The sequence below is a fragment of the Aspergillus ibericus genome (assembly GCF_003184845.1).
Source record: "Aspergillus ibericus CBS 121593 unplaced genomic scaffold BO80scaffold_24, whole genome shotgun sequence".
Classification (NCBI taxonomy): Eukaryota; Fungi; Ascomycota; class Eurotiomycetes; order Eurotiales; family Aspergillaceae; genus Aspergillus; species Aspergillus ibericus.
In genome coordinates, this window is record NW_020292122.1 from 351,897 (window position 1) to 367,705 (window position 15,809).

Here is a 15,809-nt window from a genome sequence, read left to right on the forward strand (position 1 = left end):
TCTTCTAAGGTATGAATATGTGTTTATTTCTTTGATGATTTGCGATGGCTTTCTTGCGGTGGTAGTGATATCTTAGCAGGTAGATGATTCGACTTCCACAGGTGGTATTAGGTCTGGCTTGGCCTTGACGAGATATATAACTGGCCGTTTACCCCTCGACCATTGAATGATATCGAGAAGGTCCTTTGTTCTGATACTAAAGATCTTGATTACGGATTCACTGGCACATTCTTGACCCGACGATGCGATAGCGGGGAATGAATGTCCTGTGCTGCAGTGTTACCATCTTTGCGCCGGGTGAAGGCCGATGATGCCGATCCGCAACCAGTGTGGGGGTGCCCGTCTCGGGATTTTAAGACAGGGTGGTAGCTACTGGCCACTCCACGATTTCCGCACCCGCATGATTGATGTCATTCTCCCGAGATAATACTCGGTACGGCATCTCTACCGGAATTGACTTCTTTTTGGCAAATGCAGGGATGAAATATAGAACCTTGTTGGAATACCATGCAGCGTTGGGAGCATTAGCCACCGCGCTTGGCATTAATGGGGCTGCCGATCGCCCCGTCCTATTTCTGGGGCGTCGACGTTAGTCGCCCCCAGTCGGCCCTCGGTTATTACTTGTCCGAGTGGTAGGTAAGGGGCGTTTCGTTGCACAATCCCAGAAGAAATTCTCACTGTGCCTGTTGTCAATTAGCTGGCGAGTTCTTTTTAGAGGATTATCAAGTTTGAGGTTTATTGACAGGTTCGAGACTGTTTATAATGCAAGCCAAGCGCACCTCCAGCGATCGGAATTACACCTAAGATGTACCGGTCTGGAGTACAGCCTCGGCTCATTCCAGAATAATGGAAGCTTTCCCCGCACATCGCAAGGGCGGCTGGGCCGGCTACTTATATAGCTGCCCCCGCGGATCCCACCCCCCATCATTTCTTTTTCTCATCTCTTGCCCGTGTTTTTTCCGCGCGATATCACCGTGAAGCCTGGGAATATCTGTAGATAGCTGAAACCCTCGCACACCGACTACAATATGGTTTTCCTTCCTGCGAAATCGGCAGGCACCCTGCCGCCAATCCCGGACAATATTCCGCTGAGCGAATTCATGTTGACGGATCTTCACGGGCGTAATCCCCTGGGGTATTCAAAAGATCCTTTCACCTGCGGTATCACCGGGAAAAGCTACTCGTCTTTGGAAGTGGTGGACCGCGTCGATTATCTCTCTCGCGCCTTGGCCAAGGAACTCAACTGGAGGCCTAACACGGGGACCGAATGGGATAAGACCCTTGCGATTTTTAGCTTGAACACAGTGAGTCTCCCTTGTGCAATCGATACTCGGACCCAGCTCATCGTTTTTCTGCCTAGATCGATACCCTACCTCTATCATGGGCCGTCCATCAGCTGGGCGGACTTGTGACCCCAGCGAACGCATCCTACTCGGCAGCTGAGCTGAGACATCAGCTGCTCGATTCCAAGGCCAAAGCACTATTCACCTGTCTCCCCCTACTGAAGACCGCCCTCGAGGCCGCGTCCCTGGTTGGGTTGCCAAAGGAGCGTATATACTTGTTAGAAGTCCCACCACAACTCACACCCGGAATTAAGGCCCCGGCACAATACAAGACCGTCTCACAATTCATCGAAGAGGGTAAGGCGCTTCCGAAATTGGAGAAGTTGAACTGGGGCGCCGGAGAGGGTGGCCGTCGCACTGCATTCCTATGCTATTCCAGTGGAACATCGGGCTTACCGGTAAGTCAAAGCATTTCAGAGAGAAACCGGAGATTTTGCCTAACCATTTCACTCCAGAAAGGTGTCATGATCTCTCATCGCAATGTAATCGCAAATGTGCTCCAGATTGGGGAATTCGAGGCTTCTTGGCGCGAGTCCCTCAAGGTTCCGGGAAGCCAGTCCAACCACACTGAGGTATCGCTGTGTCTGCTTCCCCAAAGCCATATCTATTGCCTAGTAGTCATCTGCCATGCGAGTCCATACAGAGGCGATCAAGCTGTTGTGTTGCCCAAGTTTGACTTGAACTCGTATTTGGCGTCGATCCAAAATTTCAAGATCTCGGGTTTGTTTCTGGTCAGTAACCCCTCACTCCGCATGAAGACGCCATTATGACAGACTCACTGACGGATCTTTAGGTTCCTCCAATTATTATTAACATGCTTCGGAACCATGAAACATGCTCCAAATACGACCTTAGCTCGATCAGCACACTCTTTACCGGCGCCGCGCCCCTAGGTATGGAAACAGCGGCGGAGTTTCAGAAGCTGTATCCAAACGTCATTCTTCGACAAGGATACGGTAAGCACTCATTTGAATATTATACGATTCATACTGACTGTCTTCAGGCCTGACTGAGACTTCCACTGTGGTGTGCTCGACTCATCCCACTGACATATTCCTCGGGTCGTCAGGCTGTCTCCTTGCTGGTGTTGAAATGCGTATTGTCACTCCCGAGGGAAAGGAGATCACAAGCTATGACACGCCGGGTGAACTGGTAGTCCGCAGCCCAAGTGTCGTTCTCGGATACCTAAACAACGAAAAGGCGAACAAGGAGACGTTCGAAAACGGGTGGATGAGAACCGGTGATGAAGCCGTGGTCCGCCTGAGCCCAAAGAACACGGAACATGTCTTCATTGTTGACCGTATCAAGGAGCTCATCAAAGTCAAAGTATGCCCACTAGGGTCCCTTGATTTAAGTCTCGAGCTAATAGTCAAATCATTAGGGATTGCAGGTAGCTCCAGCTGAACTGGAGGCACACCTTCTCACACACCCAGCTGTGGCTGATTGTGCCGTCATCGCCATTCCGGATGAAGCAGCCGGAGAAATCCCCAAAGCCATCGTCGTCAAGTCTCCTTCTGCTAGCGGCAATGACGAGGAGATTATTGAGTCGATCAAGAAGCACGTCTCAGACCACAAAGCCCGGCATAAGTGGCTCAAGGGTGGGGTTCGGTTCATTGACGTTGTTCCCAAGAGCCCCAGCGGCAAGATCCTGCGCCGGCTGCTTCGAGACCAAGAGAAGGAAGCAAGGAGACAGGCCGGCTCGAAGCTGTAGACGGTCAGTCTGGTGGATTAAGTCATGCACAAGGCATTTGTTCCATCACGATTTATGATTCAGATATACGCATGGCGAATTCATAGATACGATAACAATATGAGTGTACTATAGAGAGTTCATGAATGGCTACTCGATCGGCGGGATGCAAGCGGCATGACTGTTTGCTGTGTTTGCACCCGCCGCGGGGAAGAATCGAATTTCTAAGCGGGGGTTGATCGGGAAGATTGATCAGCAAAGAAAAAAAGTCATTCTCGGACTGCGCCCTGTTGTCCTCCCTGCACATTTGCTTGAATATTAAATCAGGGATTTGGGAGCTTACCGTACAACTGTCGCTTCCCTTTCAACTTCCTAGACATCAATTTCCCCCTTCTGCGCAATCCCCGCAGCTCTCACAAAACCCGCTCCAAATACATCATGTCATCCTCTCAAGATCCTCCCCGCGCCGACGAGGACGCTTACATTGAAGCCGATGAAGCAGAGGAGGTCTTCAACCGCGATGAGGACCATCCTATGGAGTCCGACCCCGAAGACGATGATCAGCCTATGACTTACGAAGAACAAGAAATCACCTTGGAGAACGACTCTGCCGCCCACTTCGATAGCCACACGGACTCCGTCTTTTGCATTGCTCAGCATCCGGTTCACAACTCCATCGTTATTACTGGTTCCGGTGACGACACCGCTTATCTCTTCGATTCGACACCGAACAATGAGCGCCCTCTCCTTCCCCAGAGCTACGAATCGGATCCGCAACCGAGGCGGGAGCGCGACTCCCTGAAGCCCCTCCTGAAGCTGGACGGCCACTCAGACACTGTGAATGGAGTCGCATTTACAGAGCCCAAGGGCGAGTATGTTATTACGGCAGGAATGGACGGCAAGCTGCGTGCTTGGCGCGATACCACTCCGCAGGGAACCGGGCTCGCATGGCAATATCTCGCGGAGGTCCAGGAAGTGGAGGAGATCAACTGGGTCGCTGTCTGCCCTTCTGAGAAGGGTGATGAGGAAAAGAGCAATGTCATTGCTCTGGGAGCCAACGATGGCAGTGCATGGGTGTTCCGTATCGACCACAAGGACTCTGCGGAGCCCATCTCCATCATTCAGTCGTTCTTCCAGCACACCGGATCTTGCACTGCCGGTGCCTGGACCCCCGACGGAAAGCTTTTGGCGACTGTTTCGGAGGATGGCAGCTTCTACGTTTACGATGTCTTTGGCGCCGCTTCTGCTGCTGGCATCGCCTACTCCGCTGGTACTAGCGCCGTCGTCGGTCTGACCGCAGATGACCAGCGCTTTGCTGTTGAGGGAGGACTGTACTCTGTCGCCATCGCCCCGTCTGGCACCATTGCTGCTGTTGGTGGTGCTGAAGGCCACATCAAGGTGGTTGGTCTTCCCCGTCTGGCGCCCTCCGGCGGTGCTGCGGGTTCTAAGGCGAAGGGCCGGGGAGCTCCTTCGCAGACGAGTGCCTCTGCTGCAGGCACTCTCCTCGCCTCTCTTCAGGCCCAGGGTGACGGTGTTGAGACTCTGTCTTTCTCTTCCGCTCCCATGAACCTTCTTGCGGCTGGCTCCGTGGACGGCTCGATCGCGCTCTTTGACACTGCTCATCGCTTTGCCGTCCGCCGCCACATCAAAGAGGCCCACGAGGGAGCAGTGGTCAAGCTCGAGTTCTTGCAGAGCCGTGCGCCCGCCAACCCCTTGCCTCGTCCCAGCCCGCTTGCGTCTGCCACTGCCGGCCAAGGCCAACCGTGGCTGCTCACCTCCGTGGGTATGGATGGCATTGTTAGACGCTGGGATGCACGTGGAGGAACTGCCGCTGCTGCCCAGGGTCTGTTGAAGGAATGGAAGGGTCACCTGGGTCTTATCGAGAACTCCGAGGGAGAGCAATCCGGTGGTATCATGGCCTTTGTCCAGAGCTCGGATGGCAAGAGGGTTGTTACTGCCGGTGATGACGGTATCTCCCTGGTATTTGAGGAGTAAATGTTTGATGAATAGACAAAATACCTGTATAGATGCAAAGTCCGACTTATTATGTGAATCTGATGATCATGTTTGTTTCCAATTACTGGACAGTCTTACCACCCCATTAGTAATCCTAAAAGAATCCTAAGCGCAAAAACCAATAATCGCACCTGGCTTGTTAAACAAAGCATGCACTTGTGATAAATAACAGTTACTATGTACACCCGACAAATGAAACAACCCAAGCGCCGTCTGTAGAGAGCGGGGGTCATTCATGATCTATCTCGATCGAAACAAGCCTTCCCGGCCCATACACCACATGTTGTGACCCTTCTAGCACGTACGGATGCCATCAGTCTAGGCAATCCGGGGTATCCTTCAACTTTTCCACCGTATATCAGCTTCCTGCTACTCCGCGCCTGCTACCCGTATCCCCCGATCGTGACTTAGTGGTGGCCCTCGCCATGGTGGTGGTGGTCATCCTTCAGGAAGAAGTGCTCGTAGGTGCAGTAGCCGGCGAACGCAACACTGGCAATGCCGAAGCCAGGGAAGATGCGCTTGAAGCGGTTGAAGCGGCTGAAGGGACCGGTGTATCTCCAAGTCTCACTGATGAAACGGTTAGTACATGCGCAATTGTGAGTCCGGCAGCGGCGGAAGTCGTACTAGCGAGCCCAGGGGTCCTTCTTGGCCCAAGACGACCGGGGGTGGGCGGCCCTCTTGAATTCGTTGATGTCAAATCCGGTGGGGTGGGGAGCCATGGTGAGCGGATTGGCGACGGATAAGGGGTGAGTCGGGGATGAGTGGAATGGCGGGTCGAGCAGTGAGAGTATTGACTCCGAGATCCGCAGGGTCCGGATAGACAATGGACGGGCAAGCGGGGAGAAAGCGCGAGGATGTGGACAGGCGGGAACGAGAGGAAGTTGAAGCTGTACGGGAAACGAGGGAGCGAGGACTGGGGGCTTGGCGCGCTAGGCCGAATCAAGCAACCGCAGCTGTCCGCCTTCTTCGCGGCGAGGATGAGCCCGTCCGTCCCAGAGCCCAGCGCGAAAAGAGCCGACCGAATCCCACTCCCCCCTCCCTCCGCTTTCTCCATCTTTCATCCCAGTTTCAGATGCGTGACGGCTTATCAGCTTCGCTGCCTACGCTATGCCCCCTCCTGTCGGCAGATACGGGCCTACTGGCCTAAACGCTTCCTATACCCACCTCCAACAAGCCCATCTCCAACAACAACAGCAAGCCCAACACCACCCGGCCCATGCTCAGTCGGCCAACACAGCTCTCCCGCCTCCCTCCATAGGTGGCCACCCCGGGTTTGCAGCCGGGAACCCGAACACTAATATCAATCCTTTTACGTTGTCCGGCACCGGCATCGCAAACGGCATGTCCGTCGCAGGGTTCGGGGGTGCCGGGGATGGAGGCGGGACCGGGCTCGCCAGCCATGCCGCCCAGATGGGCTTCGCACGAGGAGCGCAGATGCAGCAACAGCAATTACATCAGGCTCACGATGGTCGGTTGGCGCTGGAGACAAAAGCTGGTGCAGTGAAGACACGGATACGTGACGTATGGAGCCACAACCTGGCTCAAGAGATGGCTATCCTCCGACAGTTCGTCGAGAAGTACCCTTATATCAGCATGGTAAGATCGAGCTAGCCCATGGTGAAGCTGGAGAGCTAAGCTGGATGCCTGCTTATGCTGGGGAGGAATGAATAACGCTAACAATGGTTAGGACACCGAGTTCCCCGGCATCGTCGCACGCCCCATGGGATCGTTTACGAACAAAGCAGATTACCACTATCAAACTCTCCGGTGTAACGTCGACCTCCTGAAAATGATCCAGCTTGGTATTACACTCTTCTCCAACGAAGGCGAGGTACCCCCGCCCAATGCTACGGATGCGAATGGACAACCTCTTGGAAACAGCCTGGTTCCGGCTCCCTGCACATGGCAATTCAATTTCCGGTTTTCTTTGGAGGAAGATATGTATGCGCAGGAGTCGACGGCTATGCTTGCCAAGGCGGGTATCGATTTCTCCATGCACGAGAAGAACGGTATCGACCCGTTTGAGTTCGGTGCTCTGCTGATCAGCTCGGGGCTCGTTCTGTTGGAAGACGTCCACTGGGTATCGTTCCACTCCGGCTATGACTTCGGATACCTGATGAAGATCATGCTTTGCAAACCCCTTCCCGAGAACGAAGAGGAATTTCACAAACTTCTCAAAATCTTTTTCCCGTCGCTGTATGACATCAAATACCTGATGAAACATGCTGGACGCAACCAGGCTGTAAACGACTCTCCGTTAACGCCGGCCGCTGCTCAGATTCTCACTAATCTTGGACAGAAGTCGGGACTTCAAGACATTGCCGATGAGCTCGGTGTCAAGCGCGTTGGCATCGCTCATCAGGCGGGATCGGACTCACTCGTGACCGGCGAGATCTACTGGAAAATGCGTCAGCTTGTCTTCAATGGCAGCATTGATGAGTCGAAGTACTCTGGACAGATCTGGGGCTTGAATGGGCATATGCCGTCTTTGCTGTACCACATGCAACCACATCAAACCCCCAACCTCAATGGCGCCACAATCTACTCGGCTACCGGCACGCCGAGCACCCCCAACGCTGGACACATTGGTGGCAGCCAAACACCCCATACAATGACTCCCGGTGCCACTGGGGGCGTCCTGGGTCAATTCCAGCTTGCCAAGTCATGAGGCTCGTCGGCTTGTCTGGCTGTTGGTACTCATCCCTTTTTTACCATTGGTGTTAGATCAGGTTCGGGGTGTTCGTGATATTGCGTACTTTTATTTACATTTACCCTGACTCTTCTCTTCCTGCTTGTATAGGCCCCTGCTCCCTTGACCTGCGGGATCTGGCAACCCAATGCACAGCTTCGGGGGGGTGCCCGGATTCATGGTCTATCTTCCTCATTGAACCTTAGCCGGCGGTTCTGGTTGTTTCTTTTACTCATGTTGCTTTCGGTGGGGAAGGCAAGGAATCTATACGATGTGATGGATGTAAATAGCATGTGGCATCGGTTGTGTTTTCTTGGTGCATTGTCTTGTTGTTAATTCTCGGTCCGTTCATGGAGTTCATCGCCTGAAATGCCTTCGTATTGCTTTGGGGGTGGGTGTTTGCAACGGGTGTATGGTGTTCATCTCTGGCTGGAATGTGATCTACATCAAGCATTATTTCTTTGAGCGTCCGGAGCCTGCCACTCCGATCTTATCTTTTACACGTAGGCAGAGCCGGTTGGATTTACTTGATCTATACGATAGACGCGTTGGTTAGCATTATCAAACACCATTTGCTAACCTGCCCCACTTGGCTGGCCTGGCTCATGATTCCCGGGCACGACTGATCCAGATCGCGTTGTATTACCCCGTCCGCGATGAGCCTGCAAATCAATGCACCGAGGTTCTAATCGGAAGGCGACAAGACCCCTCCGGGGCTCTTGATAGGGAACCACATCCGACGCCTACATCGGCCCTTCCAGGCCAGCGCTCGGGTCAAGTGAGCGAGTCCGGGGGGGTGTCAGGGCGGGGACTACTCGATCTAGGGACCCGACAGGGTTTCCATTACCGCTTTGAGTCCCGGCGGGGACGTCAACTACTCTAGACCGCTTTGGGGCAAGGAATCCGGGCGTCTTATCGGGCGTATCTTATCGCTCGTGCAGCTGGAGAGCTGCTTCTGTACAATCATGCGCTCGTGCAGCCATCCTCGCGTTCCTTTATAAAGCGTCTGTCCTCCATCCCCAGCCATTGTTTCACAGTCAGGGTGGTAACATCACTTTTCTTCTTGTCTCTCTGGAACTCTCGTCCTACCCAACCCGGCCAAGTCGCCGGTTCATTTTCCTCACTCGGAAACATATACCACAGCCGATACCTTTATCACACCGAGAGAACACGAGCCTTAGACACCCACCCTTCATACACCGCTCCTCCCATCATGGTTCTCGAGCGCCTTCAGCAGCTGACCCACCAGGTCAAGGCTACATCGCCTCCTCCCCATCCTCTAGATCCCCTCTCAACCGTGGAGATCGATACCGCTGTCGCCCTTATCCGCAAGGAATATGGCAAGGTCAACTTCAATGCGGTCACTCTCTATGAGCCCCGCAAGGCAGAGATGATGGCATGGCTGGAAAATCCTCAGAAGGTCCCTCGCCCGACGCGCGCGGCCGACGTTGTTGCTATTGCACCTGGTGGCAAAGTCTATGATGGAGTTGTCAATCTCGATGAGAAGAAGATCGTGAGATGGGAGCACACACCTGGCGTTCAGCCCTTGATCACCATGGAGGACTTGCAGGAGGTCGAGTCCATTGTTCGCAAAGACCCCAAGGTCATTGAACAGTGCGAGATCATCGGCATCCCCAAGGAGGATATGGACAAGGTTTACTGCGATCGTAAGTTGTTGTGCTACGGTTTGGCTTGATTTGGACAGTGCTAATCAATCGCAGCTTGGACAATTGGCTACGATGAGCGTTTCGGTACAGACGTTCGTCTACAGCAGGCGCTCATGTACTACCGTCCGCATATCGACGATTCCCAATACACATATCCTTTGGACTTCTGTCCCATTTTCAACGCAGAAACGAAGCAGGTTATCCACATCGATATTCCCCCGGTACGGAGGCCAATCAGCAAGGCTCCTCCCAACAACTACCACCCCGCGTCGATTGAGAAGGAAGGCGGTTACAGGACAGATGTGAAGCCCATCCATATCACTCAGCCTGAGGGTGTTTCTTTCAGTGTCAATGGACGCTCTATCGACTGGCAGAAGTGGAACATTCACGTTGGTTTCAACTACCGCGAAGGTATCGTCTTGAACAATATCACTTTCAACGATAACGGCAATGTTCGTCCTATTTTCTACCGTCTCTCGCTCGCAGAGATGGTCGTTCCGTACGGAAACCCGGAGCATCCTCACCAGCGCAAGCACGCTTTCGACTTGGGCGAGTACGGTGGTGGCTACATGACCAACAGCCTGTCTCTTGGCTGTGACTGCAAGGGCGCTATCCACTACATGGATGCCGCTTTTGTCAACCGTGCAGGCGCCAGTACAATTGTCAAGAATGCCATATGTATTCACGAAGAAGATGCGGGCATTCTCTTCAAGCACACTGACTTCCGTGACGAGTCTGTGGTTGTGACTCGTGCTCGGAAGTTGGTCATTTCCCACATTTTCACTGCCGCCAACTACGAGTACTGTGTCTACTGGATCTTCCACCAGGATGGTACGATCCAGCTTGACATCAAGCTGACTGGCATCCTAAACACCTATGCTATGAACCCGGGCGAGGACACCAAGGGCTGGGGTACGGAAGTCTACCCTGGCGTCAACGCACACAACCACCAGCACTTGTTCTGTCTGCGTGTGGACGCCAATGTCGACGGACCCAACAACACCATTTTCCAAGTCGATGCGACTCGTGGCGAGGGAGAGGTCGGAAGCGCCGAAAACAAGTACGGAAACGCATTCTACGCAAAGAAAACCAAGTTTACCACCCCTCTGGAAGCGATGTCCGACTATGACGGCAACACTGGAAGAACCTGGGAAATCGCCAACACCAACAAGCTGCACCCCTACAGTAAGAAGCCTGTCTGCTACAAGCTAGTCAGCCGTGAAGTTCCCCCCTTGCTTCCCAAGGAAGGTAGCTTGGTCTGGAAGCGGGCTGGCTTCGCAAGACATGCCGTGCATGTCACTAAATGTGAGTTCTTATCCGTATACAGTGACGTTCTGTTTGTGAATCAACTAACTCTTCCAAGACTCCGATGACCAGATTCACCCTGCTGGACGCCACGTACCACAGACGTCGGGTGAGCCTTCCCAGGGTCTGCCGGCTTGGATTGAAGCGGCTGGTGCGAATTCCTCCATCGACAACACGGACGTTGTTCTATGGCACACGTTCGGCTTGACGCACTTCCCTGCCCCTGAGGACTATCCTATCATGCCTGCAGAGCCAATGACTCTGCTTCTCCGTCCCAGACATTTCTTCGCTCGGAACCCTGCCTTGGACGTTCCTCCCAGCTTTGCTCGGACGCCATCTCAGGTAGCAGCTGGCGCTGGATCGTGCTCTTCTTGCAAGAAGAGCGATGGCTCTAGCGTTCTGGTCTAATTTCTTTTCTATTTTACCTGTCTTGGGGGTCTTGAATGATTATCATGATGTCTTTTTGTTTAAATACCATGTCGGTTAGCTTTCCAATACTGAAGTCATTGCAGAACAGAGTGTGGTAGATCCTTGGATGTAAAGCTATGTAGATATTGACTTGTCGGCCCTCTATTGGCCTTCCTAACAAACTATAAGACAGCCACACTAGCCTATCTGATATGTGCTCATTCATCCAATACGGGAAGACCTTTTCCGAGCTTAACGGCACGCTTTCATATTGGTACTAACTGCCCACGTAATCCCCAAGACCACCGGTCAATCACTTGAAGCCTTCCAACAAAGGGCCAAGAAGCAGACAGTTAAAGCTCAGTATATTAACGCACTCCGTGTCAAATTCACGTTCACTGGAAGAATTATGACAAGACTTCGCAACCTCTACTTGTAGCGACTATCTGCCGTGTAGGCTCGATTTTTCACTTTTACCTTCATTCCCTCTTCCCGGCTGCTTGATATATCGGTTTTTGTCTGTGCCTCACTGGCCTCTTCCATCTCTTACTGGGAATTCCGATAGGCTTCGCACAATTCTAGAAGCATACAGAACAACGTGAATTCAGATCTGCATCTTCACGCTTCGCAATATCTATGCACGTACAGCCTGATGAAAGCGGGTCTTCACCAGCCGCATCACACTAATGTGCGTTAATAGTCTAAATCAGCTGATCTAAACAATTATAAAAGCGTCCTCTCTACCTTCTCGCCTCTCGCTTTCCTCTCACTCAGTTCTAACACTCCTCCTCTTCAGGCCTCTCTTACCTTCCTCCTATCATGGCTACCACCTTTGTGCTTCATCGATATGAAGCTGGCATATACTCAGACGACCTTCTTCCATAAGCTTTCTTCTATCACTTTAAAGATCTCGTAATAGTACTTTCTTATATACAGTATTCGACTTCGGTCTTTTCACTTCTACCTACAGTATGCCGGATCAGATCCTACTGCTGGACTGGCTTGAATCCGTTGCACGCCATTTGCAGCATACAGCTCGCTTGGCATTTGCCTTGATTATGTATATAATCAAGGCCACTATGAATAACTGGGCTATGTGTAAGAATATTTTCTCTCTTCTTCCAACAGAACTGACCTTATTACCTTTATACTTTAGATGGTCATCACTGTTAATGTTAGCGCCCCTGCGCTCAACAATCAACCATCTTCGACGTCCCGCCCATCCTTCGGAGAAGCGGTGAGGATAAACGATTCTCGACGACATCTTCATAAGAACATGAAGCACCGACATGCTCTCTGCATCGTGCCATAATCCTTTCTGGCTCCAAACAGCCAGAAATCGTGCTATGATACCTCGAGCGACTTGTCTCAAGCACCGAGTCGTATCGTCAACTTCAACATCCCTGGCGATACCAAGCACCATGAGCTAAATCCTGGATTCCAACAACCATCGATGGTTACATTATCCATGGCAAATAAATAGTGGATGACAGAAGGAGTCCCTTCATGCAGTTTCGCCTATCCCGCCTAGAGCAACTCGATCAGGTCTACTCGGAGATGATATCGTTGATTGAAAATTGACATCGTGTATCGATGTCCGTCCGTTGCGGATGTATTGATCCTGTCAAATACCTGGACCTAAAGGCTCTCGACAATATGGAGCTACCAGGCTCATGAGCAGCGTTCAGCGGTTTCGTGATGCTAAACGCATCACAGCTGACAAGCAACAAGCAAGGACTAAGTTCCCCCCGACCCTGAAACAATCTATATGCCGGCGAAACGCAATTACCAACCGGACAACACTCACTTCTCGGTTTTGATCGTTTGGCTCAGATGTTGTCATATTAGCACAACGTTGTCGGATGGTCGTCAAAGCACCTCTTCAGTACATCCGCTCTGAGGCTCTCGAGTGTTTCTCTACTGTATAGCCTCCTGACGGTACATCATGTACCTGAAAAAACTGAATGGTGTCATGTCTCACCCTTTCTTCTTTCAGACACCACTGGTGATGGTCCCAGAAGTTCTCCAACAACAGGGCGTTGATTCAACCCCTGGCTCGATACTATGCTGGGGAAAGATACGTCATGTGTCTTTCCCCACCACTTCCATGCACACGTGGTTCTTCTGTCTCTTTTTCATGTTTTCTTCAATGGACGTCGGAGCCTATCCGGTCGATAAGCCTTGATCTTTACTCAAAGCTTACTCAAATGGCGTGATTCGCCATGTCAGACCTTTTCAAGTGGTGGGAGCTTCTGAGTTCCATTTCTGGCTCTACACTCTCCCCGGATATGTTTTCCAAACCATCTATTTTTGGATTTTGCATCGGAATCTATGATGCTGGTGAGAGATGCATTTGATATGCACATCTCTCCATCTCGAATCCCTTCCAGCATCTGCTCATGCATGCATTTCCTTGTCAGGTTTGGCTGGTGCAGGGACTCTTTTGTACCCAAGTCTACCTCTACTGTGAGCCTTGGTTGCGTACTCGGCGAACACAGGTCACAAAATCTTTATGACCATGGACTTGCATAACACCCCTCACCGGAATGAGGGCAACTAAGGTCAAGAGCCAAGCACAAATTATTGGTATGACCGTTGACGGAGACCTAAATTTGCTGTCTGCGGTTCATTTCGGCTCAAGATGAACCTGGGTAGGATTCGTCCGTCCCCAGGTTACGGTTCTCGCTTCTCTGCCATCAACACCTGAATCATCCGGTCTACAAGCTTACCGAACAGCGGATGCTTTGGGATGTTATCGTCATTTGGCTAAAATGTCTGAAAGCTGCATCGAGCAGCGTCATCTGTCGGCTTCGCGCCAAGCATTTAACGAGGTCATTCGAAGATTCACGCCGCCCACCTAATGTTTCGTCCAGAAGCGATAGGAAGAACGGCTGTTCAAATCACTCAGACCCTTGTCTATATGCAATAACTCGGTATTTTTTCGGGTATACTGAGATATGCAGGGCACCGGCGGGAAGATTCATGACTGGGCTTGCTGAGCCTGACTTCAAGAGACTTCTGATGCCTCTGCTACAGCCCGGAGAAATGTTCAGACCCTCGAGTTGCTTTCGCAAGAGTTTATCCAAGCATTTTTTGCTTCATGCACATCACTGTTGCTTATTTTGCTCAAACTGGATATACGGTCAGCATTTCCAATATCGCAGCCAATTATCAGCAAACATGCTTGGTCAAGCGCAACATGCTACGCCCAATGGCCTCGGAATATTCTTAATCCTTGGCAATGTCCTAAAGTATCTCGTCAGGCTAATTACGAATCTCCTATCTTGGCCTCAGGTTGTGAGGTCTGATGAAATCACTTCTTAACCCGCCGCATGATGCCTCGACGATCTCCAACTCGTTCTTAGAGGGCTTCTCCCGTGCTTGACGCATCAGTGGGTCGTTTCTTGTCTTCTCCCGAGTGTGGCATGTATCCAGTACCTTCATGACACAGAAACCCCCAATCGAGGCGACAAGTTATCTTACAAGCATCTACCTCCTTCGTGGTTTCGGCCTTTTTTTGCCTGCGATATGTAGGGAGAAGCATGACTTGAGAATGTCCCAGGTCTTCACAGGCAACTTCGAAGACTCTGCGCAGGAATTTCTGTCAGATCACTGGTTCCCTCTCCTGGGTCTCCGGCTATGAGCCTTATCAGTATCTAGCGCAGTTCCAAGGGTCAGGAACACTTGAAGCAAGCTTTAAAGTCAGGAGAGACGATTCACAGCACACTGTCTTTTCCATTACGCAATGGAACATCATGAAATCGATCTCATTCGACACAACATGGCTTTCTCGTAACGGATGCCTTAGCAGCCATGCTTAGAACACCCGCTGTGGATGTATAATGCGATGCCGGTCAGGATATCGGTTCCCAAGCAGTTTTTGCAAGTGTCTCCTCGATTTGAGCTCCAATCAAGGGCCAACTACACCGGCTTCATGTCGCTAGAGCCTAAAGCGTGCCTGTTCTGACGCTGCCGGAGATAGGATTGCTGCAGAGTACTCCCTCAGTTCGAAGACTCATGTGGGTCGCTTAAAACGCGGAGCATCCGACTCGCATCGAAGAGCCGTGACGAGCTGAAGATCATTGGCTCTGTTGCTTCACGTTCTGAAGATTGCTGTCATCCATACGCGAACCACACATAGCATCTGTCTTCCTACGCTGTTTACCTGCTTACGGCCTTCACAAGACTTTCGCCAAAATAAATACGGATATTCGCCTTAAAGAATCCGCTGGTCTCGCTTTGGTGCAACTGGGGACCGCACTGGCTTTGATGAAAGATACGCAAGATATCGTCAAATAATGTGGCCGGAAGGGGGTTGAAGTGTCATATCACCTCCTTCAAGTCAATTTCAGTTATCGGGATTCCAAGAGGATATTCCAGATGTTTTTTCATGACACTGAACCCTCCGACCCATAACCTCAGTGGCTTCTGGCAGTCGCTACGCTGTAGGGATACTATATTACCTAAACAATTCAACGTCGGTGATTCAAGTTAATAACGGCACTTCTCGCAGCAGAATTGGCTGTCTTGAGGCTTTGCCTACTCTTGGCAAACTTACCAGCGATGGCAATAGCCACGGAATTAACCGCCATGCATCGAGGCACAGTTGAACCAATCTTTCACTGTCCTCGGGGCTATTATGCAACAAGACGGGTGGTCGGTGCTAATACTTATATTGGAGTACGCAATCT

The 15,809-nt window shown here is 51.6% G+C and overlaps 5 protein-coding genes across 5 annotated transcripts; 4 read left to right on the plus strand and 1 right to left on the minus strand.

The window, feature by feature from the left end:
* Nucleotides 1-832: 832 nt before the first annotated feature.
* BO80DRAFT_109269 (acyl--CoA ligase) lies at nucleotides 833-3,281 on the plus strand. The gene is made up of 6 exons (XM_025713396.1): nucleotides 833-1,304; nucleotides 1,361-1,741; nucleotides 1,799-2,074; nucleotides 2,137-2,299; nucleotides 2,347-2,669; nucleotides 2,725-3,281. Exons 1-6 carry the CDS (start codon nucleotides 1,029-1,031, stop codon nucleotides 3,052-3,054), a joined length of 1,749 nt encoding a protein of 582 aa, XP_025574502.1. The 5' UTR covers nucleotides 833-1,028; the 3' UTR covers nucleotides 3,055-3,281.
* A 1-nt stretch (nucleotide 3,282) lies between these two features.
* On the plus strand, nucleotides 3,283-5,225 carry BO80DRAFT_109276 (WD40 repeat domain-containing protein). The gene has a single exon (XM_025713397.1). It carries the CDS (start codon nucleotides 3,472-3,474, stop codon nucleotides 5,026-5,028), a length of 1,557 nt encoding a protein of 518 aa, XP_025574503.1. The 5' UTR covers nucleotides 3,283-3,471; the 3' UTR covers nucleotides 5,029-5,225.
* On the minus strand, nucleotides 5,131-5,860 carry BO80DRAFT_425957 (NADH dehydrogenase [ubiquinone] 1 beta subcomplex subunit 3). Its single transcript, XM_025719645.1, has 2 exons — nucleotides 5,674-5,860; nucleotides 5,131-5,616 (listed from the first exon to the last, which is right to left on the minus strand). Exons 1-2 carry the CDS (start codon nucleotides 5,766-5,768, stop codon nucleotides 5,457-5,459), a joined length of 255 nt encoding a protein of 84 aa, XP_025574504.1. The 5' UTR covers nucleotides 5,769-5,860; the 3' UTR covers nucleotides 5,131-5,456.
* Nucleotides 5,861-6,156: 296 nt separating this feature from the next.
* Nucleotides 6,157-7,717, plus strand: BO80DRAFT_357560 (CCR4-NOT core DEDD family RNase subunit POP2; the record flags this gene model as incomplete). The annotated part of the gene is made up of 2 exons (XM_025715842.1): nucleotides 6,157-6,645; nucleotides 6,737-7,717. 2 exons carry the CDS (start codon nucleotides 6,157-6,159, stop codon nucleotides 7,715-7,717), a joined length of 1,470 nt encoding a protein of 489 aa, XP_025574505.1.
* A 999-nt stretch (nucleotides 7,718-8,716) lies between these two features.
* BO80DRAFT_425959 (peroxisomal copper amine oxidase) lies at nucleotides 8,717-11,222 on the plus strand. The gene is made up of 3 exons (XM_025719646.1): nucleotides 8,717-9,405; nucleotides 9,460-10,710; nucleotides 10,769-11,222. The coding sequence occupies exons 1-3, from the start codon at nucleotides 8,952-8,954 to the stop codon at nucleotides 11,116-11,118; spliced, it is 2,055 nt and encodes a 684-aa protein (XP_025574506.1). The 5' UTR covers nucleotides 8,717-8,951; the 3' UTR covers nucleotides 11,119-11,222.
* Nucleotides 11,223-15,809: the final 4,587 nt, after the last annotated feature.

What these genes read in the sequence shown, in the direction of transcription:
- BO80DRAFT_425957 (XM_025719645.1), bottom strand. Translation starts at nt 5,768, where the DNA reads ATGGCTCCCCACCCCACCGGATTTGACATCAACGAATTCAAGAGGGCC. An exon ending in AAGGACCCCTGGGCTCGCTA is followed by an intron (nt 5,617 to 5,673) that starts GTACGACTTCCG and finishes CCGTTTCATCAG; the next exon opens with TGAGACTTGGAGATACACCG.
- BO80DRAFT_109269 (XM_025713396.1), top strand. Translation starts at nt 1,029, where the DNA reads ATGGTTTTCCTTCCTGCGAAATCGGCAGGCACCCTGCCGCCAATCCCG. An exon ending in AGATCTCGGGTTTGTTTCTG is followed by an intron (nt 2,075 to 2,136) that starts GTCAGTAACCCC and finishes ACGGATCTTTAG; the next exon opens with GTTCCTCCAATTATTATTAA. An exon ending in AGGAGCTCATCAAAGTCAAA is followed by an intron (nt 2,670 to 2,724) that starts GTATGCCCACTA and finishes TCAAATCATTAG; the next exon opens with GGATTGCAGGTAGCTCCAGC.
- BO80DRAFT_425959 (XM_025719646.1), top strand. Translation starts at nt 8,952, where the DNA reads ATGGTTCTCGAGCGCCTTCAGCAGCTGACCCACCAGGTCAAGGCTACA. An exon ending in GGACAAGGTTTACTGCGATC is followed by an intron (nt 9,406 to 9,459) that starts GTAAGTTGTTGT and finishes AATCAATCGCAG; the next exon opens with CTTGGACAATTGGCTACGAT. An exon ending in TGCCGTGCATGTCACTAAAT is followed by an intron (nt 10,711 to 10,768) that starts GTGAGTTCTTAT and finishes AACTCTTCCAAG; the next exon opens with ACTCCGATGACCAGATTCAC.
- BO80DRAFT_109276 (XM_025713397.1), top strand. Translation starts at nt 3,472, where the DNA reads ATGTCATCCTCTCAAGATCCTCCCCGCGCCGACGAGGACGCTTACATT.